Genomic DNA, 21,639 nt, shown 5'->3' on the forward strand with positions numbered 1-21,639 from the left:
AAGGCGCATTTTCTTTTTTATTTCCAAAAAGAAAACCTTGCTTCAGGATTTTCTTTTTGAATGTAAAAAAGAAAATAGTGTGGTGCAGGGCTCCGTAATGTTGACGGAGCCTTGCACCCAAGTGTAACAGCATTGACGGAAACTGCCATGATGACCATTCCTGCCCGTGCTTTAGAAATGATCACCAGCTTAGTGGTCACCTCCATCAGGGAGACAGAGTAATTTACTCTGTCTCCCTGGTCTTCCTAAAAGAGAGATGGGCTCCTGCTATAATATTAGTTAGTCCCTTAGTGTCAGAATTTGCGTTAACATTAATACAGAAATTGAGATTCCTAAATTCACATTGTTTACATGCCACATAATGTTAATAGAAATAAAATCACACAGTACATAGCTACATTTCCTCTGCTTTTCAATAACAATAAACACCTTTCACCAGCACCAGGATAATGCTTGGGGCATGCGCAGTATAAAATAAATTCACCGGGTGCTCGACTTAGGGGTCCACGATCCCGCTTCTGAAAATGTGCAAAAGAGGCGTGGGCGCATGTGGGATAGACAAATCTCGGATCAAAATGTGGTGGGGTTACCTGGGAATTATAATCTGAAATACTTCCTTGGAGAAGCTTTGAACTTGTTGACGTCATCCAGGAGCTCCCGAAGGCGGGGGCGGTGCTCCAGTTTGAACAGGTTGACATCTGAACCCAGGAAGTAATGGGGTAGATTTCCTTGCTGGAGGTAAAACACAAGATAATCCACCAGCCTTAAAAAGCCTTCCGTCAGATCCTCCCAATCATTTTCTGAGGGGTGCTGCTCACAAGCCCAGAACAACACGGTCTGTAGAAACAAGCACATGTACTGGTTAGTCACACAAAAGATGCTCTCAACAGCTTCACGATGAAGCGCTTATCACTGCATTCAATGGGCTTCGTGGCATTTGATCATGGTAATTGTTTAAGACGTCCCTATCTGTCAGTTGTGGCTGATGACAGTGGTGAGGTGTAAAAATTTAGGATGAGTGCCCTGTAGCGAGTGAACATAATGAGCGAGCCTGACTGCCTCTGCCCTAGAAAAACTTTGAAACAAGCATTTGCAATGCAATATGTCTTGCATTAGCGAGAGTTTAAGCTATTGGCATTGTAAATTACAATTCCTTTTATTTATCTGTTTTGATAATTAACACATAAATAAAAGGCATTGTCATTTACAATGCCAATAGCTCAAACTCTTGTAAATGCGAGACCTATTGCATTTCACAGAAGCAGCCGCCATTGTCCCCGGCTGCTTGGAAAGTTGAAGCGTGATGGAGCGAGACTGTAACACAACTTTTTGTATATCCCTCGTGGAATCAGTTTCCCATAACTATAATATGTATTAATTGAGTGAATTTGAACTAACCAATAAAGAAAAAAAACACACACAGAAAAGTACACATGGGATACTAATTTGTTGCAAATCGTAATACATTAATTATGTGAAATCGTCATACTAATATAGTGCAATAACGCTCTAATTTAACAAAGCTATGCATGTATGCTTATTATAAGTATTCATTGTGGCAAAAAACGAGGGAGAACGGTAATAAAACAACGCCTATTTGTAGCTTAAAGACTAGGTAACCACTAACAGGGTGAACTTAGAATGGGGGAGGTAAACAGAAGGGCTTTACTTCGAAATCATGTAATTGTGTTTGTTTCTATAATAGTTCCCGTTATGGCCCATGCAGCCTAAATAAAAATGGAGGTTTTGCGAGACCCTGAGAGAGTGTACTTCTACGCATGCGCGACTGTGCTCGAGAGATGTGTGAGTGGCCTTTGCCTGGGCTGCTGATGTCAAAGTCAGCGTGGCCTGAAGAGCAGAATGGTTACAAATTGGAATGTCCGAGTTGAGAGCCTGGGAAAGTTGACCGAAGTGTCGATATAAGGACAGAAATAAATATTGTAACATGAACAATTATGACCGTAGGAGACTTATGGAAGTGACTTAGCAAAAATCAGACAATGAGGAGAGGAGGTGATCTTCATCCACCCCTCGAATGGACCAATGAGAAATGAGTGTGGACCCTAAAGTTTCAAATTTTAGTTAGATAGTTAGGAAAAAAGGGTATAAAAGAGGCTGTTTGGACGAGAGAAAAACGCTTGCTTTGAATTATTTTCTCGCCTCGACATGCTGTCGGACAGATCATTTTTCTGGGTGCAAAGACTTTGAAATTTTTCCTGACTTTAACTTTTGATGGGTTGGAGTCTTGATGGGAGGTGAACATCGAGGAAGATAGAGAGGCTGTTTTTGGGAACTTTGCTGTTTAATCCTGATTTTCCTTTTGACCAAGAAGATGGGTAATATGTCTTTGAATTTTCTCATTTCTGAACTATTCTGCTAGTAAATGTAAACTAATTGAACTTATTTTATCCTTTACTTTAAGTGATTAAAAAAATGCTTAACTACATTTTCTGAATAAAGAATTACATCTTGAGTGTAGGTCATGCTAGGAGACTTAAAGAGAAATACAAATTAAATAAATGGAGGATTAAGCTGGTCGTGTGTCCATAGCTAACTTTTACTAGCTGATCCATTGACCAAAAAAGTGGGGTGCCTTAAACGCTGTTTATAATATTTAACTACCATGGTGATATCAATAAATGTATATGTATATAATGTATAGAATTTAAACTAAATAGATGATGTAGGGTACTCCGCTATCCAGCAGCTCGTCCTCTGGTTTTCGCTGATCTAGGGAGCAGTGCGATTTGTGTGAATGAGTGATTCACAGTGTTATGGGCCCCACCGACGAGTAAAGTGTGATAGCTCCTGGGGTTTCAGTGAGGGTTTGAGGGTTGTTTGCGAGCAGCGCTGGATCCAGTGCGCATGGCGTGCTGAATGTTGCTGGAAAGCATGTCGTGCCTACAGTAGGAGAAACGCATTAAAGAAAATAGTGTTTACAGACAAAATAAGACATACCATGTAACAACAGATGTAAAAGGGCCAGCCCTTATTGGAGGTTACAAATGAAGACAAGGCGGTAGGTACAAAGGAGAAACGAACAAGCCTATCAACGAATCAGAAGCCAGCATTTACGAAGGACAATGACACTAGTCCACTTAAAATATTGGTGGAGAGTTGGTGGGACTTAAAATCCATACTCGAATACAGTATGCCCAGATTCAACCTAAAAACGGCCTATGTAAACAGGCGCACTAAAATAACTATTGCGTTTTGCAGTTTAAAGGAAAACCTTGCCGCATTTTTTATTCTAAAGAAAGGAGGTAAAAAGAACAAAGGACCATTATCCCCTGCGAGTTATCAAGCTGATGTGCAAGATAACAAAGACTATTGATGTTGCTAAACTGTTTTGATCGCCTAAGAGGTAGAATTCTGAAAATATTAACTTAGGTTTTTGTTCTCGGTTGGATACCTCATTAGACGCATATACATGGAAAAGGGCAAAGTATTTACGTTAGCTGAAACATCATTTCCCATCCCAATTTTCTTTGCATTATAAATAGTGCAGATGGCACAATCAATCTTTTGATTTCCATGTCCAATGTGTGACACGTGACTCTTACAGGAACAAAAATGGCCAACCAGGAACGCCAGAGGACATTATCAGCCCCTATGCACTTGCTGCAAAATCTCGTTATAGTTTTTGAAGCAATGCAGCCCGTTTGCTAACAGTAGCTAATGCTTTAAACCACCAGCCAGATACTGACGTCAATGCTATGTTTGTGGCCCCAGCTTTGCAAGTACTTCGGTCATGCCTGTGACTAATTAGGGAGGCATATTCAGTTCAGCCACCCATGTCCCTTTGAAACAAATGTCTATTTTTATTCTTACCATTTTGACTGTATTCCACAATGTGCAGATGGTCGAGATTACTGGTTTCACTGCAACACATGGTAAATTCTGCTCCACTCGCGGAATTTGCAGAATTTTGGCAATTCCAGAATCTGCGGAGAATGCGGATTTGCCAAAAATTCTGTGATCCGCTGCATAGCAGAATTTTTTCCTTGTTCGCGCTTTCAAAATGCGTTGTCACGCGTGCGGGAGTGACTCACCATGATCCCTGCGTTGGCCAATGAGTTTTCCTATCCGTTGGTAGCCGGTCGCGCGATCTCGTCATTCTGACACGCCATCGGACATCCGCGAACAGGAAACACGCATAGTGAGAGGGCGGGACAAGTGAAACAAGATGGCCGCACCAATTGGCAACCGCATGGGCAAGTTCGCAAGATATTTCCCCCGAGCATGCAAACAGTGTCCCCGAACAGGAAAAATGCATCGCGAACTGGTGGAAAAAGCAATTTTGCATGCTCTCGGAATTCTGTGTAGCTCGTGGAGATTTTTTACAGTTTCACTGAAGTTTGCGTTACGCGACTATGCAAATTCCACCCACCCCTACAAATTGCACTCATTTTTAAACTTCTACAATTTCATAAAACATTGCAAGGAATGTGGACAAATTGTCTCCTGAAAAGACGTGGAGCTCTCCAACCCTGTCCTGCTCAAAAAGCACACGGCTGACCCTCTCCCCCATAGCGAGGAAAGAAGCGAAGATTTTCCTTTTGGTACATCAATTTGAGGTGTTTTTGGGTCTGCCATAGTACCTTGATCTCTCCCGCCAACCGCCAAGCTCCAGAAGAGACTCCAGCGGATCCAGAACGCCTCAGCCAGACTCATCCTCGACATCCCACGAAACAGCCACATCTGCGGACATCTGAGAGACCTGCATTGGCTCCCCGTCAACAAAAGAATCACCTTCCGTCTCCTCACCCACGCACACAAAGCCCTTCACGATCAAGGCCCGAGCTACCTCAACAGCCGAATCAACTTCTACGCTCCCAAACGCCACCTCCGATCAGCCAGCCACGCCCTCGCCGCCGTCCCCCGCATCCGAAGAGCGACAACAGGAGGAAGGTCCTTCTCCTACCTGGCCGCCAAGACCTGGAACTCCCTCCCGACCGACCTGCGCCTGACCCAAGACCACCTCTCCTTCAGGAAGAAGCTCAAGACCTGGCTGTTCGAGCAGTAACGGCACCCCCCCCCCCCCAAGCGCCTTGAGACCCTACGGGTAAGTAGTGCGCTCTATAAATGTCTTTGATTGATTGATTGATCTTCATCTAGGTCTAGTCGTCAAACACAGGAACACTGAATTGACCAGATCTAAGGGCATAGACAGACAGTGCCACTTTAACTGTGCAATTGTGCAGCCACAGCGTTTTGTCACATAATTATATATTTGCCGCACTTAATCCGTCACCTGATGCATAAAGTGCGAATTTTAAACAAAAAAATAATAATTTCTAGCTCAAGCGGGTCAAAAGTTACTAAAAACACACAGTGGAAGGTCCTTTGTAAAGCTTGACTTGTCACTTTTTTGTTGCTTATTACTATATGTTGGTGTTAAACTGGCACTAATGAAGTGCGACCAATGCCCAGAAAGCATTAACAAGAGTATTGCAAAATTCATAATACTATCACAAAATGGGCTGCACTATGCTGCAAAATTTGCCTTTCCTTGCCGCATAATTCACTGAATCCTGCCCCATAATTTGCCTGTTGGACTTGGCCTTTTTTGCAGGGTCATCTCTGAACTTTTTGCCTTCCTCCTGCATTTTGCCTGACCTGTTTTTTTTGGTTTTGTGACTCTGGGCACTTTACCACTGTTGATCCGTGCTAAAGTGCGTATGCTCTCCATATATGTAAATTGATGTATTAATTTGTGATTCCATGATTGGCTGATTTGGTTTACTTGTCAGACCCTAGTATAGTGCACTGAGTGTACCCAGGGCTTGTAAACCAAATGCTGCTGGTGGGCTTGCAGCACTAGTTGTGCCACCCACAGAAGCAGCCTGTAAAAGTGTGTCTAAGGCCTGTCATTATAAAGCCTGTGTGCAGTCTGGTACTGCCATGCTGACTGGGCAAGTGCACCCACATGCCAGTCTCTAAACCTTCCCTTTTCTTCATATCAGACACCCCATGGTAGGCCCAAGGTCAGGGTTTATTGTAAGTATAAGGTAGGACAAGCCCTGATGTGTGTGGCATGTCATAATAGTCAATAACAGCCCTTTTCAATTTTTCACTAATGCAAGGCTACCTGTTCTCCATAGGCCAGAATGAGCAGTTAGATTATTACATTTTATAATCCTAACTGAATCAGGGAACATGGTGAAAATTCGAGTTTAGTATCCCTGAACTCAGAAAGATAAAATACATCTTTTAGTGAAGTTGGTTTTAACATTCTGTGTTTGAAAATACCACTTTTAGAAAGTAGGTATTTTCTTGTCTAACTATCCAAGCTTGCCTCTGATAGGTTGTGTATTCCTTGTCTGGAGTTTGAGTGACAGGGCTGGGGGATTCCAGGAGACAGGGTGAGTCCGCCCAGTGGTGAATAGAGAGATCTGCATCCAGATGGGAGGGAGGAGTAGCACCTGGGTCCTGAATAGGACTGTGCCCGCCCCCCACAGTGCTGGCTCCACCCCATGTGGTGCGTCTGATGTCTCTGCCCTGCACTGTGAATGGAGAGAAAGAATAATGTCAACAAAGTGCTCCAGGGCTGTGCTTTCCCTCCACAATGCTAGCTCCACCTCATGTGGGGTGTCTGATGTTTCTGCCCTGCACTGTATAAGGAAAGAAGGAGTCATGTAAACAGAGTGCTCCAGAACTGGTTTGGACTGGGCACAGGCCGCTCTGCCCTCAGAGGACAAATGATTTTGGGGTATAAATATTGGGACCCTGATCCCAAGAAATTAGATCACTTTTGGACTACAAGAAGAAACCTTTGCTGAGGAGAGGACCCAGAAGAAACTGAGGAGAGACTATCCCTAAGCTGAAGTGCTGCTTGGGGGACTGCAAAAGAAAGGAGAAAGAACTTTATGTGGTTTACTTTCAACGTGTGAAGGATCTCCAAGGGCTTGGAAAAGAGCTTGCCTCCTGAAGTCTCAGGGACAACAAACTTCACCCCCAGCTCCCCAGTGTTCGTTGGAAGTGGCTGCTGCCATTTTGGGTCTTCTGAGGGACTCCGTGTCGCATGGAGCTAGAAGCGCAGCGCAACAAAGAGGAAGCGTGTTGCCGTCGCTGCTGCTGCCGTCGCACGTCTGAACAAGGGTGTCGCCACTGGAGCTGTCGTAATACACCGCATCGAGAGAAGCGCCTCGCAATGAAGAGGAAGCATGTCGGCGTCGCTGATGCTGCCATCGCACATCTGAACAAGGGTGTCGCCGCTGGAGCTGTCGCATTGCACTGCATCGAGAGAAGTGTCTCGCAACGAGGAAGAAGCGTGTCGCCATCACTGTGAGAAGTTGGCCCGATATGCAGCGTTCGCTATTCTAGCGACCGCTATGTATCGTTCCAACGACCCTTATGGTGATTGGTTGTAAGTCAACCTATAGACCAGCTATCCTAGTAGCGTGGATACGAGCAGTCTAAGGCTAAAGACTCGAGAGGGCGCGTTAAGCCAGCTGTTTACCACACATGTATCCCTTGAACACCCAGTGAAAGGACACCACACAAGTGTTATGAAAATAAACAGGATATTTATTAAGAATCACAACAGCCCTGTACTCTTTATGAGGACAGGGTACTAAGCACAAACCAAATCTCTTAGGCAAATACTTCAAGTGCACAATTAAAACAAGTGTCCGAGGACACGGAAAGTTTAGTGGTCTCGGGCGGACCCGATAAGGCAAGTCGGAAGCGAGGGACTCGGGACCCTAAAGTAAGGAGGCTATGCAGGCACCGAAATGCCGAAGTTACCTAGCCACGAGGGCTGCGGCTGCACAAGTCTTACAGGCGTCGGGGGTCTTCGCTGACGAGCCAGGAGCCGGAAGAAAAGGAGTTGCTGGCCGGCGACCAGTGATGAATAGTTCGTAGAGATCCAAGCCTGGATCAGAGATCGTTGACACCTGAAAGCAGAGGGGACCAAGTTCGTACTACTAGCCAGTAGTCAGAGGGTACCAGGAGGGCACCGGTTGGCCGTCACCTCGACCAGGTGAGTGGGCAACGCTGGGCTCTGCAGTCTCACGGACCAGGAGGCGTTGTCGGCGACCAGGATGGAGGTGCGAGCTGTCCCACGAAGGATGATGCTGTCGGCGTCGCTGGGCCCAGGATTGGGGCAACACGCCTTGGCAGATTTCAGGGCCACGTGGTGGGCCTAAAATGGCGTCTTGAGTGGACCAGGAGGGTCCGGGGTGCTCCTCTCAAAGATGGAAGCAAAGGCCAGTCTGGAGCAACCAGACCAGCAGCGTTGGTTGTTGGATGTCGTCACAGAAGAGCACAAGCCAGCGGCTAGTGACCGGACAACGTGCTGAGCAGCGAGCTGAAGGGCCCCACGCAGATCGTGGAGATGCTGGGAGACTGCACTTCGGTGCTGGAGCGGCTCAGGGTCGGGGCTTCTCGGACCCCAGAGCACTCACCAGAGAATTACTTCGATGGTCGTGCTGATTAAGAAAGCGTGCAGGTTTTGATGATGGCCGGTGTGAGAAGTTGGCCCGATATGCAACGTTCGCTATTCTAGCGACCGCTATGTATCGTTCCAACGACCCTTATGGTGTTTGGTTGTAAGTCAACCTATAGACCAGCTATCCTAGTAGCGTGGATACGAGCAGTCTAAGGCTAAAGACTCTAGAGGGCGTGTTAAGCCAGCTGTTTACCACACATGTACCCCTTGAACACCAAGTGAAAGGACACCACACAAGTGTTATGAAAATAAACAGGATATTTATTTAAGAATCACAACAGCCCTGTACTCTTTATGAGGACAGGGTACTAAGCACAAACCAAATCTCTTAGGAAAATACTTCAAGTGCACAATTAAAACAAGTGTCCGAGGACACGGAAAGTTTAAGGTCTCGGGCGGACCCGATAAGGCAAGTCGGAAGCGAGGGACTCGGGACCCTAGAGTAAAGAGGCTATGCAGGCACCGAAATGCCGAGTTACCTAGCCACGAGGGCTGCGGCTGCACAAGTCTTACAGGCGTCGGGGTCTTCGCTGACGAGCCAGGAGCCGGAAGAAAAGGAGTTGCTGGCCGGCGACCAGTGATGAATAGTTCGTAGAGATCCAAGCCTGGATCGGAGATTGATGATACCTGAAAGCAGAGGGGACCAAGTTCGTACTACTAGCCAGTAGTCAGAGGGTACCAGGAAGGCACCGGTTGGCCGTCACCTCGACCAGGTGAGTGGGCGACGCTAGGCTCTGCAGTCTCACGGACCAGGAGGCGTTGTCGGCGACCACGGCGGAGGTGCGAGCTGTCCCACGAAGGATGATGCTGTCAGCGTCGCTGGGCCCAGGATGGGGCAACAAGCCTTGGCAGATCTCAGGGCCACGTGGTGGGCCTAAGATGGCGTCTTGAGTGGACCAGGAGGGTCCGGGGTGCTTCTCGCAAAGATGGAAGCAAGGGCCAGTCTGGAGCAACCAGACCAGCAGCGTTGATTGTCGGATGTCGTCACAGAAGGGCACAAGCCAGCGGCTAGTGACCAGACAACGTGCTGAGCAGCGAGCAGAAGGGCCCCACGCAGATCGTGGAGATGCTGGGAGACTGCACTTCGGTGCTGGAGCGGCTCAGGGTCGGGGCTTCTCGGACCCCAGAGCACTCACCAGAGAATTACTTCGATGGTCGTGCTGGTTAAGAAAGCGTGCAGGTTTTGATGATGGCCGGTCCCTCGAGGTCTCGTCGCACCCACAGATCACAGCTGAGCTGATGACGTGGGTAGAGGTCAGAGGTGCCAGGGAAGCCGGTTCTCGTCGAGCTGGGCCGTCGGATTCCTTGAGGAAGGACTTACAGCAAACCGCAGAGTTCTTAGATGGTGCCTGCTGATGCAGGGTGACTACTCCTTAGTCACAAGGGAGAAATCTTGAGAAGAGTCTTGAGTGTCCTTTCGTAGAAAGTAGTTCTTGATTCAAAGATGATCTAATTTGGAAGGGTCCCCGCTCCGGCCTTTATTCTAAAGAAAGGGGTGGGTACATGACTAGGTCCTGCCCTAAGGGTGGGACCAGGAAGGGGGGTAGTTACACCCCTCTCCCCTGCCGGACTTTCCCCAGGCCAGGGCTGGTGCCCCTGGAACTGGTTCTAACCGGCAGATGCGTAGTGAGCACCGGGGTGCCACTCCGCAGTCACCTTCTCGCAAAAGCCCTACCTACCCAGAATACACAAACCCTGTCTGGGACGGTGTGAACACCGCCCTCGACAGGAAACCCTTTGTCCAAGCTCTCCTCGCTGGAAGGACTCCCAGCAGTAGGAGGTCAGACTCGTGTCTGTGGTGGCAGCATCCATTTTGTGGAGCTGAGGCTTTAGTTAACTTTAACTGGGGTTCACAGTTACGTACATGTCGTGTCCCTCTAGAAGGGCGGAATGCTAACCTCGTTGCCAGGGTTGGTGAGAGGGCAGCATCCCGATTTGTATGACACCTTACTCGACATGCCTTGATAACGCGATACCGGAGTTACCGATGTGGTACGCGTTATCATGGAACAGCCATTGGGTCTTGATTCCGCAAACTGCAACCGGGCTCGGCTCGGGCCAGAACACAGTTCACACGAGCCCACGCACTCTGCCTTCAGGATTGTCAAGGCCTGCCATAGGAGTGACTGATAGGAACTCGGGTGTCCATTGTATGGTTAGACATAGAGCTACTATATCTAAAGCAAAGGGTGATTACACGTCTTCGCCCCAGCTGTCATGCAGCCAGTTGTGTCAAATTTAGGAGGCCAGCCAGGGGTGGCATAATACATGCTGCAGCCCCTGGCGGCCCTGGGTACACCTATGCCCTGCGTTACGGGGTCTGATAAGGTGGCCCAGTACCAATTGGTAAATGCACCTAGGGTACATCTCGTAATTTAGAAAGAGAACAGCCAGGCTGTGGGTCTGATTGGCAGGCCCACAGCCAGAGAAAGTCGTAAACCAGTGAAACAAAAGCAAAAAATCTGGGTGATCATAGGATTGCAGACCCTACTCTCCTACATGACCCCCCCCCCAAACGTCGGAACAATAAGCTAACCTTGACCAGGTGAGTCTTCTTGTTCTAAGTGGAAATATCTGGAGAGCCCATCGGCATTGCCATGATCAGTACCAGGTCTATGTTCCACTGTAAAGTCCATCCCCTGTAGGGAAATGGACCACCTAAGCAGTTTGGGGTTTTCACCCTTCATCTGATTTAGCCACAAGAGGGGCTTATGGTCGGTCTGAATCTTGAAGTGAGTGCCAAACAAGTATGGCCTCAGCTTCTTCAGGGCCCAAACCACAGCAAAGGCCTCCCTCTCGATAGCTGACCAATTCTTCTCTCTAGGGGTCAGCCTTCTGCTTATAAAAGCAATGGGCTGGTCTTGACCATCAAAATTCAGTTGAGAAAGAACAGCTCCCACACCCAACTCAGAGGCATCTGTTTGGACAATGAATGGTTTGGAGTAGTCCGGACTCTTGAGGATAGGCGCCGTGCACATGGCCTGCTTTAGGTCATCGAATGCTTTTTGACAGCTCGCTGTCCACTGAACCTTTTTTGGCATTTTCTTACTTGTCAGTTCATTTAATGGTGTCACGATGGAACCATAGTTCCTGACAAACTTCCGGTAGTATCCAGTCAGGCCCAAGAAAGCTCGAACCTGAGTCTGGGTGGTTGGAGGAGCCCAGTCCCTGATTGACTGTATCTTGCTCTCCAGTGGCTGAACCTGGCCTCCACCTACAAGGTGGCCCAGGTATACAACCTGTGTCTGCCCTATCTGGCACTTGGTGGCCTTGATAGTGAGGCCTGCTGCTTGCAGAGCCTCTAACGCTTTCCGCAGGTGGACCAGGTGATCCTCCCAGGTGGAGCTAAAGACAGCAATATCGTCAAGATACGCCGCACAGAAGTCATCCAGCCCAGTAAGGACTTGATTCACCAACCTTTGGAAGGTGGCAGGTGCATTTTTCAGACCAAAGGGCATCACCACGAACTGATAATGCCCACCAGGGGTTGAAAATGCGGTTTTAGGCTTGGCGTCCTCAGCTAACCTGATTTGCCAATACCCAGCTGTCAGGTCAAACGTACTTAAGTAGTTGGCCGAAGCCAATCTATCGATAAGCTCGTCTGCCCTTGGTATTGGGTGGGCGTCAGTCTTAGTGACTGCATTGAGACCCCTGTAGTCTACGCAAAACCTCATCTCTCTCTTACCACCCTGGGTGTGAGGTTTCGGCACTAGAACTACGGGACTAGCCCAAGGGCTATCCGAGGGTTCAATGACTCCCAGCTCCAACATTTTCTGCACTTCACTCTTGATGCAGTCTCTAACGTGATCAGGCTGCCGGTAGATTTTACTCTTGACGGGCAAGCTGTCACCAGTGTCAACCTCATGGGTGCACCAATCGGTCTGACTGGGTGTTAGAGAGAACATATGTCTGAAAGACTGAAGAACCTGTTTACAGTCTTTCTGTTGATGTTCGGAGAGGCTGCCACAAAAGACAACACCATCGACCGATCCATTGTCAGGATTCTGAGTGAGCAGGTCGGGGAGAGGGTCACTCTCCTCTTCCTGTCCCTCATCTAGGGCCATGAGCAAACTCATGTCGTTCCTGTCGACATATGCCTTGAGCCTGTTGACATGAAGCACCCTGTGGGGGCTCTGGGGAGTTCCCAGGTCGACCAGGTAGGTGACCTCTCCCTTTTTCTCCAGGATGGTGTAGGGCCCGGACCATTTGTCCTTGAGTGCTGCTGGGGCCACTGGCTCCAACACCCACACCTTCTGTCCGGGCTGGTAAACAGTCAAGACAGCCTTTTGGTCATGACAAGCTTTTTGGAGTTCTTGGCTGGCCTTAAGGTTTTCAGATGCCTTCTCCATGTATTCAGCCATCCGCGAGCGGAGGCCAAGCACATAGTCCACTATGTTGGCTGCAGGCTTTTTGAGAGGTCTCTCCCATCCTTCCTTCACCAAACATAGGGGTCCTCTCACAGGATGCCCGTACATAAGTTCAAAAGGGCTGTAGCCAACCCCCTTCTGTGGGACCTCTCTGTAAGCGAATAAAAGGCAGGGAATCAGGACGTCCCATCTACGCCGAAGCTTTTCCGGTAGTCCATGAATCATCCCTTTCAGGGTCCTGTTGAATCTTTCAACAAGCCCATTGCATTGTGGATGATAGGGTGTAGTGAACTTGTAGTTGACACCACATTCCTTCCACATAGCAGTTAAGTAGCTCGACATAAAGTTTGCACCTCTGTCGGAGACGACCTCCTTAGGGAAGCCCACTCTGGAGAATACTCCAACTAGGGCTCTTGCCACCACAGGTGCTGTAGTGGTCCTAAGGGGAATAGCTTCAGGATACCTGGTGGCATGATCCACTACCACCAGTATAAACTTGTGCCCTGATGCTGTTGGTGGTTCCATGGGACCGACGATGTCGATCCCCACCCGTTCAAAGGGCACCCCCACCACAGGCATTGGTATAAGGGGGGCCTTTGTCGTGCCACCTGACTTACCACTGGCTTGGCAAGTGACACAGGAGCGGCAAAACTCCTTGGTATCTTCGTTCATGTGAGGCCAGTGAAAGTGCGAGACAAGCCTGTCCCACGTCTTCGTCTGGCCTAAGTGACCTGCTAAGGGAATCTCGTGGGCCAAGGTAAGTAGGAAACCACGCTGAGACAAGGGTACAACCAGCCTCCTGGTCATGCCAGGCTTGGGGTCTCTTGACTCAGTGTACAGGATTGCATCTTCCCAGTATACCTTGTGGGTACCTGTGGCGTTCCCAGCAGCCTCAGCAGCAGCCTGCTGTCTGAGGGGTTCAAGAGAAGGGCAGTCTAACTGGTCCTTCCCCAGGTCTTCCCTTGAGGGTCCCCCTGAACCCAAGAATTCAACTTGATCAAGTTCGAACTCCCTAGGCTCAGTTTCCCTCAATTCCTGTAGGTCAGCCTCCTCTGAGACTTGATCCACGACCTGGGGCAAGGGGGAAGGCGCAGCCTTAACCCTACTGCTCTTTTTCTTGGGAGGTGTCTGGTCCGTTGTTCCAGGATCCAGCACCTGTTCAGTGGGGCATTTCCTGACCTGTGACCTGGTCACAGCGAACACATGTGCTGGCAAACCTAACATTTCCATGTGAGTCCGGTGCTCCACTTCTGACCATTGTGATGACTCCAAATCATTGCCCAACAAACAATCCACTGGGAGGTCTGGACTAACTACAACCTTCTTTTGGCCAGTTACCCCTCCCCAGGAGAAAGCTACAATTGCCATACTGTGATTGGTAGTGACATTGCTTGCATTGGTCACCAGGAATTCTGTACCTGGCATGATCTGTCCAGGGTCCACAAAGTTAGGCGTCACCATGGTGACGCTGGCACAAGTGTCCCTATAGGCCTGAGCCATTTTTCCATTTATGAAAGGCGTCTGTCTGTATTTGCCCAAAGTATTGGGACTTACGTCAGGGGACATATCCACATCCCCTGTACTGACAAGGACAGCCTGAGTGAGTGTGCCAACTAAGTTGTCACGCCCCTCAGAACACAGGGTTAACCCTACTAAACCCTTGGGAGGCGCACTACCACTGCTGACTGTACTAGGGGGCACAGGTGCCTTAGGGGCTGCAGTGGCAGGAGTCTGCCCTCCTCCTTTCTTGGTGCACTCACTAAACCAGTGAGATTTACTTTTGCAGTACTGGCACCATCTTTTGGATTGGCCTTCTTTCTTCTTTTGGGGAGCCTGACCCCCACCCTCTTTGGGTTGTTGGGGACCTGTCGAAGACTTCTGGTCATTTTGTTCCCCCTTAGAATCTTTACCCTTCTGGTCTGCTTTCTTCTGACCACCTTGATTCTGGCCCTGGTTCTGTTTAACTCTCGTACGAACCCATCTGTCTGCCTTCTTTCCCAATTCTTGGGGAGAGGTCAGATCCGAGTCGACAAGATGCTGATGCAACAACTGGTTCTGACAATTGTTCAAAATTTGTTCTCTCATCATCAAATTATACAATCCTTCGTAATCAGTAACCTTACTGCCCAGCAACCAGCCCTCAAAAGCCTTAGTGGCACAATCGACAAAATCAGACCAATCTTGAGACTGCGTTTTCTGGGTATCCCTGAACAGCACCCTGTACTGCTCAGTGGTTAGGCCGAACCCTTCAACGAGTGTATTTTTCAAGACTTGGTAATTGTTCGCATCCTCTACCCTTGTGGTGAGGAGCTTGTCTCTTCCTTTTCCTTCAAAGGAGAGCCACAAGATAGCTGCCCACTGACTCTGGGGTACACCTTGCACAGTGCAGGCCCTCTCCAAAGCAGTAATCCATTTGTGGATGTCGTCCCCTTGTTTAAAGGGGGGCACTATCTTACCAAGGTGTTTCGTATCAAAACTCCTTTCCCTATTGCTAGGTATAATGCTGCCACCAGTGGGGACTGCCCCACTTAACTGTTGCTCTCTAGCAAAGGCAAGCCTCTCTTTGGCCAGGGCAAGTTCTTCCCTTTCAATCCTCAGATTAGCTGCCCTTTCTTTAGCTTCGTATACTCTCCTCTGAGGGGACGTCATCCCTCTTTGAGAAGAGTTGTGAGAGCCATTGGTTTGAAGGGATCTGCCAGAGTCTCTTGACAGAGATCTGGCTCGTCCATTCCCAATGTTAAGCTGACCTGATAGTGGCCCCAGGAGCCCCCCAGTACCACTGTCATGTTTGCTTAAGTTGGACCTGCTTAGTCTAACGACTTCTACCTGTCCCTTATCTGCCTCATCCCCAGAGGGATCCTCATCCTCATCCTCATCCTCCTCCACATCTTCGTTCTCAGTTGCGAGGTGGATGAGGTCAGGATCGTCTCTGGTTCCCTCGAGGGGAGGCATGTCTCCTTCTGGATTAGAAGGGCTAAGAAGCTTCTCAGCCTTTCTGGCATCATAAGTCTCTAGGAGACCAATCAGAAAGGAGGTGGTGGGGTTAGCCCCTTGCTTAATCTTCCTAGAGGTACATACTTGTCGTAACTCATGGAAGTTAAGCGCAGTATATCTTGAAGGGATGACCTGTGGAGGGTCAACTGACACAAGGGGAGACTCAGAGTTTCCTCCTTTGTCCGACATACTGCTTCTAGTGTGGTGTAAGTGATGCACCTACCTACACTATGGGTTTACCTACTGTTCCCTTGCTAAGAGTTGCAGCCAAGGTGTGCTAAGCCTTGAGGAGCTGCAACAGCTGGTTCAGTAGAACTCAGAGTATTCTAAGCTTTAGTTATATGTACTAACAGTACTTATGTGATCTTTCAACAAGATATTCTTAGGATACGTGTGGTAAAACAACAGCAAGCTCAAATCCCACCGCTGCCACCAATGTGAGAAGTTGGCCCGATATGCAACGTTCGCTATTCTAGCGACCGCTATGTATCGTTCCAACGACCCTTATGGTGTTTGGTTGTAAGTCAACCTATAGACCAGCTATCCTAGTAGCGTGGATACGAGCAGTCTAAGGCTAAAGACTCTAGAGGGCGTGTTAAGCCAGCTGTTTACCACACATGTACCCCTTGAACACCAAGTGAAAGGACACCACACAAGTGTTATGAAAATAAACAGGATATTTATTTAAGAATCACAACAGCCCTGTACTCTTTATGAGGACAGGGTACTAAGCACAAACCAAATCTCTTAGGAAAATACTTCAAGTGCACAATTAAAACAAGTGTCCGAGGACACGGAAAGTTTAAGGTCTCGGGCGGACCCGATAAGGCAAGTCGGAAGCGAGGGACTCGGGACCCTAGAGTAAAGAGGCTATGCAGGCACCGAAATGCCGAGTTACCTAGCCACGAGGGCTGCGGCTGCACAAGTCTTACAGGCGTCGGGGTCTTCGCTGACGAGCCAGGAGCCGGAAGAAAAGGAGTTGCTGGCCGGCGACCAGTGATGAATAGTTCGTAGAGATCCAAGCCTGGATCGGAGATTGATGATACCTGAAAGCAGAGGGGACCAAGTTCGTACTACTAGCCAGTAGTCAGAGGGTACCAGGAAGGCACCGGTTGGCCGTCACCTCGACCAGGTGAGTGGGCGACGCTAGGCTCTGCAGTCTCACGGACCAGGAGGCGTTGTCGGCGACCACGGCGGAGGTGCGAGCTGTCCCACGAAGGATGATGCTGTCGGCGTCGCTGGGCCCAGGATGGGGCAACAAGCCTTGGCAGATCTCAGGGCCACGTGGTGGGCCTAAGATGGCGTCTTGAGTGGACCAGGAGGGTCCGGGGTGCTTCTCGCAAAGATGGAAGCAAGGGCCAGTCTGGAGCAACCAGACCAGCAGCGTTGATTGTCGGATGTCGTCACAGAAGGGCACAAGCCAGCGGCTAGTGACCAGACAACGTGCTGAGCAGCGAGCAGAAGGGCCCCACGCAGATCGTGGAGATGCTGGGAGACTGCACTTCGGTGCTGGAGCGGCTCAGGGTCGGGGCTTCTCGGACCCCAGAGCACTCACCAGAGAATTACTTCGATGGTCGTGCTGGTTAAGAAAGCGTGCAGGTTTTGATGATGGCCGGTCCCTCGAGGTCTCGTCGCACCCACAGATCACAGCTGAGCTGATGACGTGGGTAGAGGTCAGAGGTGCCAGGGAAGCCGGTTCTCGTCGAGCTGGGCCGTCGGATTCCTTGAGGAAGGACTTACAGCAAACCGCAGAGTTCTTAGATGGTGCCTGCTGATGCAGGGTGACTACTCCTTAGTCACAAGGGAGAAATCTTGAGAAGAGTCTTGAGTGTCCTTTCGTAGAAAGTAGTTCTTGATTCAAAGATGATCTAATTTGGAAGGGTCCCCGCTCCGGCCTTTATTCTAAAGAAAGGGGTGGGTACATGACTAGGTCCTGCCCTAAGGGTGGGACCAGGAAGGGGGGTAGTTACACCCCTCTCCCCTGCCGGACTTTCCCCAGGCCAGGGCTGGTGCCCCTGGAACTGGTTCTAACCGGCAGATGCGTAGTGAGCACCGGGGTGCCACTCCGCAGTCACCTTCTCGCAAAAGCCCTACCTACCCAGAATACACAAACCCTGTCTGGGACGGTGTGAACACCGCCCTCGACAGGAAACCCTTTGTCCAAGCTCTCCTCGCTGGAAGGACTCCCAGCAGTAGGAGGTCAGACTCGTGTCTGTGGTGGCAGCATCCATTTTGTGGAGCTGAGGCTTTAGTTAACTTTAACAGGGGTTCACAGTTACGTACATGTCGTGTCCCTCTAGAAGGGCGGAATGCTAACCTCGTTGCCAGGGTTGGTGAGAGGGCAGCATCCCGATTTGTATGACACCTTACTCGACATGCCTTGATAACGCGATACCGGAGTTACCGATGTGGTACGCGTTATCATGGAACAGCCATTGGGTCTTGATTCCGCAAGCTGCAACCGGGCTCGGCTCGGGCCAGAACACAGTTCACACGAGCCCACGCACTCTGCCTTCAGGATTGTCAAGGCCTGCCATAGGAGTGACTGATAGGAACTCGGGTGTCCATTGTATGGTTAGACATAGAGCTACTATATCTAAAGCAAAGGGTGATTACACGTCTTCGCCCCAGCTGTCATGCAGCCAGTTGTGTCAAATTTAGGAGGCCAGCCAGGGGTGGCATAATACATGCTGCAGCCCCTGGCGGCCCTGGGTACACCTATGCCCTGCGTTACGGGGTCTGATAAGGTGGCCCAGTACCAATTGGTAAATGCACCTAGGGTACATCTCGTAATTTAGAAAGAGAACAGCCAGGCTGTGGGTCTGATTGGCAGGCCCACAGCCAGAGAAAGTCGTAAACCAGTGAAACAAAAGCAAAAAATCTGGGTGATCATAGGATTGCAGACCCTACTCTCCTACATGACCCCCCCCCCAAACGTCGGAACAATAAGCTAACCTTGACCAGGTGAGTCTTCTTGTTCTAAGTGGAAATATCTGGAGAGCCCATCGGCATTGCCATGATCAGTACCAGGTCTATGTTCCACTGTAAAGTCCATCCCCTGTAGGGAAATGGACCACCTAAGCAGTTTGGGGTTTTCACCCTTCATCTGATTTAGCCACAAGAGGGGCTTATGGTCGGTCTGAATCTTGAAGTGAGTGCCAAACAAGTATGGCCTCAGCTTCTTCAGGGCCCAAACCACAGCAAAGGCCTCCCTCTCGATAGCTGACCAATTCTTCTCTCTAGGGGTCAGCCTTCTGCTTATAAAAGCAATGGGCTGGTCTTGACCATCAAAATTCAGTTGAGAAAGAACAGCTCCCACACCCAACTCAGAGGCATCTGTTTGGACAATGAATGGTTTGGAGTAGTCCGGACTCTTGAGGATAGGCGCCGTGCACATGGCCTGCTTTAGGTCATCGAATGCTTTTTGACAGCTCGCTGTCCACTGAACCTTTTTTGGCATTTTCTTACTTGTCAGTTCATTTAATGGTGTCACGATGGAACCATAGTTCCTGACAAACTTCCGGTAGTATCCAGTCAGGCCCAAGAAAGCTCGAACCTGAGTCTGGGTGGTTGGAGGAGCCCAGTCCCTGATTGACTGTATCTTGCTCTCCAGTGGCTGAACCTGGCCTCCACCTACAAGGTGGCCCAGGTATACAACCTGTGTCTGCCCTATCTGGCACTTGGTGGCCTTGATAGTGAGGCCTGCTGCTTGCAGAGCCTCTAACGCTTTCCGCAGGTGGACCAGGTGATCCTCCCAGGTGGAGCTAAAGACAGCAATATCGTCAAGATACGCCGCACAGAAGTCATCCAGCCCAGTAAGGACTTGATTCACCAACCTTTGGAAGGTGGCAGGTGCATTTTTCAGACCAAAGGGCATCACCACAAACTGATAATGCCCACCAGGGGTTGAACTTTAACCGGGGTTCACAGTTACGTACATGTCGTGTCCCTCTAGAAGGGCGGAATGCTAACCTCGTTGCCAGGGTTGGTGAGAGGGCAGCATCCCGATTCGTATGACACCTTACTCGACATGCCTTGATAACGCGATACCGGAGTTACCGATGTGGTACGCGTTATCATGGAACAGCCATTGGGTCTTGATTCCGCAAGCTGCAACCGGGCTCGGCTCGGGCCAGAACACAGTTCACACGAGCCCACGCACTCTGCCTTCAGGATTGTCAAGGCCTGCCATAGGAGTGACTGATAGGAACTCGGGTGTCCATTGTATGGTTAGACATAGAGCTACTATATCTAAAGCAAAGGGTGATTACACGTCTTCGCCCCAGCTGTCATGCAGCCAGTTGTGTCAAATTTAGGAGGCCAGCCAGGGGTGGCATAATACATGCTGCAGCCCCTGGCGGCCCTGGGTACACCTATGCCCTGCGTTACGGGGTCTGATAAGGTGGCCCAGTACCAATTGGTAAATGCACCTAGGGTACATCTCGTAATTTAGAAAGAGAACAGCCAGGCTGTGGGTCTGATTGGCAGGCCCACAGCCAGAGAAAGTCGTAAACCAGTGAAACAAAAGCAAAAAATCTGGGTGATCATAGGATTGCAGACCCTACTCTCCTACAGCCGGTCCCTCGAGGTCTCGTCGCACCCACAGATCACAGCTGAGCTGATGTCGTGGGTAGAGGTCAGAGGTGCCAGGGAAGCCGGTTCTCGTCGAGCTGGGCCGTCGGATTCCTGAGGAAGGACTTGCAGCAAACCGCAGAGTTCTTAGATGGTGCCTGTGGATGCAGGGTGACTACTCCTTAGTCACAAGGGAGAAATCTTGGGAAGAGTCTCGAAGGTCCTTTCGTAGAAAGTAGTTCTTGATTCAAATATGATCTAATTTGGAAGGGTCCCCGCTCCGGCCTTTATCCTAAAGAAAGGGGTGGGTACATGACTAGGTCCTGCCCTAAGGGTGGGACCAGGAAGGGGGGTAGTTACACCCCTCTCCCCTGCCGGACTTTCCCCAGGCCAGGGCTGGTGCCCCTGAACTGGTTCTAACCGGCAGATGCGTAGTGAGCACCGGGGTGCCACTCCGCAGTCACCTTCTCGCAAAAGCCCTACCTACCCAGAATACACAAACCCTGTCTGGGACGGTGTGAACACCGCCCTCGACAGGAAACCCTTTGTCCAAGCGCTCCTCGCTGGAAGGACTCCCAGCAGCAGGAGGTCAGACTCGTGTCTGTGGTGGCAGCATCCATTTTGTGGAGCTGAGGCCTTAGTTAACTTTAACCGGGGTTCACAGTTACGTACATGTCGTGTCCCTCTAGAAGGGCGGAATGCTAACCTCGTCGCCAGAATTGGTGAGGGGGCAGTATCCCGATTCGTATGACACCTTACTCGACATGTCTTGATAACGCGATACCGAAGTTACCGATATGGTACGCGTTATCCTGGAACAGCCATTGGGTCTTGATTCCGCAAGCTGCAACCGGGCTCGGCTCGGGCCAGAACCCAGTTCACACGAGCCCACGCACTCTGCCTTCAGGATTGTCAAGGCCTGCCATAGGAGTGACTGATAGGAGCTCGGGTGTCCATTGTACGGTTAGATATAGGGCTACTATACCTAAAGCAAAGGGTGATTACACGACTTTGCCCCAGCTGTCATGCAGCCAGTTGTGTCAAATTTAGGAGGCCAGCCAGGGGTGGCATAATACATGCTGCAGCCCCTGGCAGCCCTGGGTACACCGATGCCCTGAGTTACAGGGTCTGATAAGGTGGCCCAGTACCAATTGGAAATGCACCTAGGGTACATGGAATCCATTTTAAAGAGAGAGCAGTAGGCCTGGGGTCCTGATTGGCAGGGTCCCAGGTCGACTATGTCCAAAACCAGCT

The 21,639-nt window shown here is 49.8% G+C and overlaps 1 protein-coding gene across 1 annotated transcript in view; it reads right to left on the reverse strand.

The window, feature by feature from the left end:
• Window positions 1–590: 590 nt before the first annotated feature.
• Window positions 591–21,639, reverse strand: part of LOC147668826 (protein mab-21-like 3) — a 231,152-nt gene continuing 210,103 nt past the window's right edge. Inside the window, exon 4 of the mRNA XM_086948425.1 lies at window positions 591–837. Coding sequence (XP_086804551.1) covers window positions 598–837 — 240 coding nt within the window. The 3' untranslated portion in view covers window positions 591–597. The remainder of the gene's footprint in view (window positions 838–21,639) is intronic.

Source organism: Lissotriton vulgaris, unplaced genomic scaffold (assembly GCF_964263255.1).
Source record: "Lissotriton vulgaris unplaced genomic scaffold, aLisVul1.2 SCAFFOLD_2281, whole genome shotgun sequence".
Classification (NCBI taxonomy): domain Eukaryota; kingdom Metazoa; phylum Chordata; class Amphibia; order Caudata; family Salamandridae; genus Lissotriton; species Lissotriton vulgaris.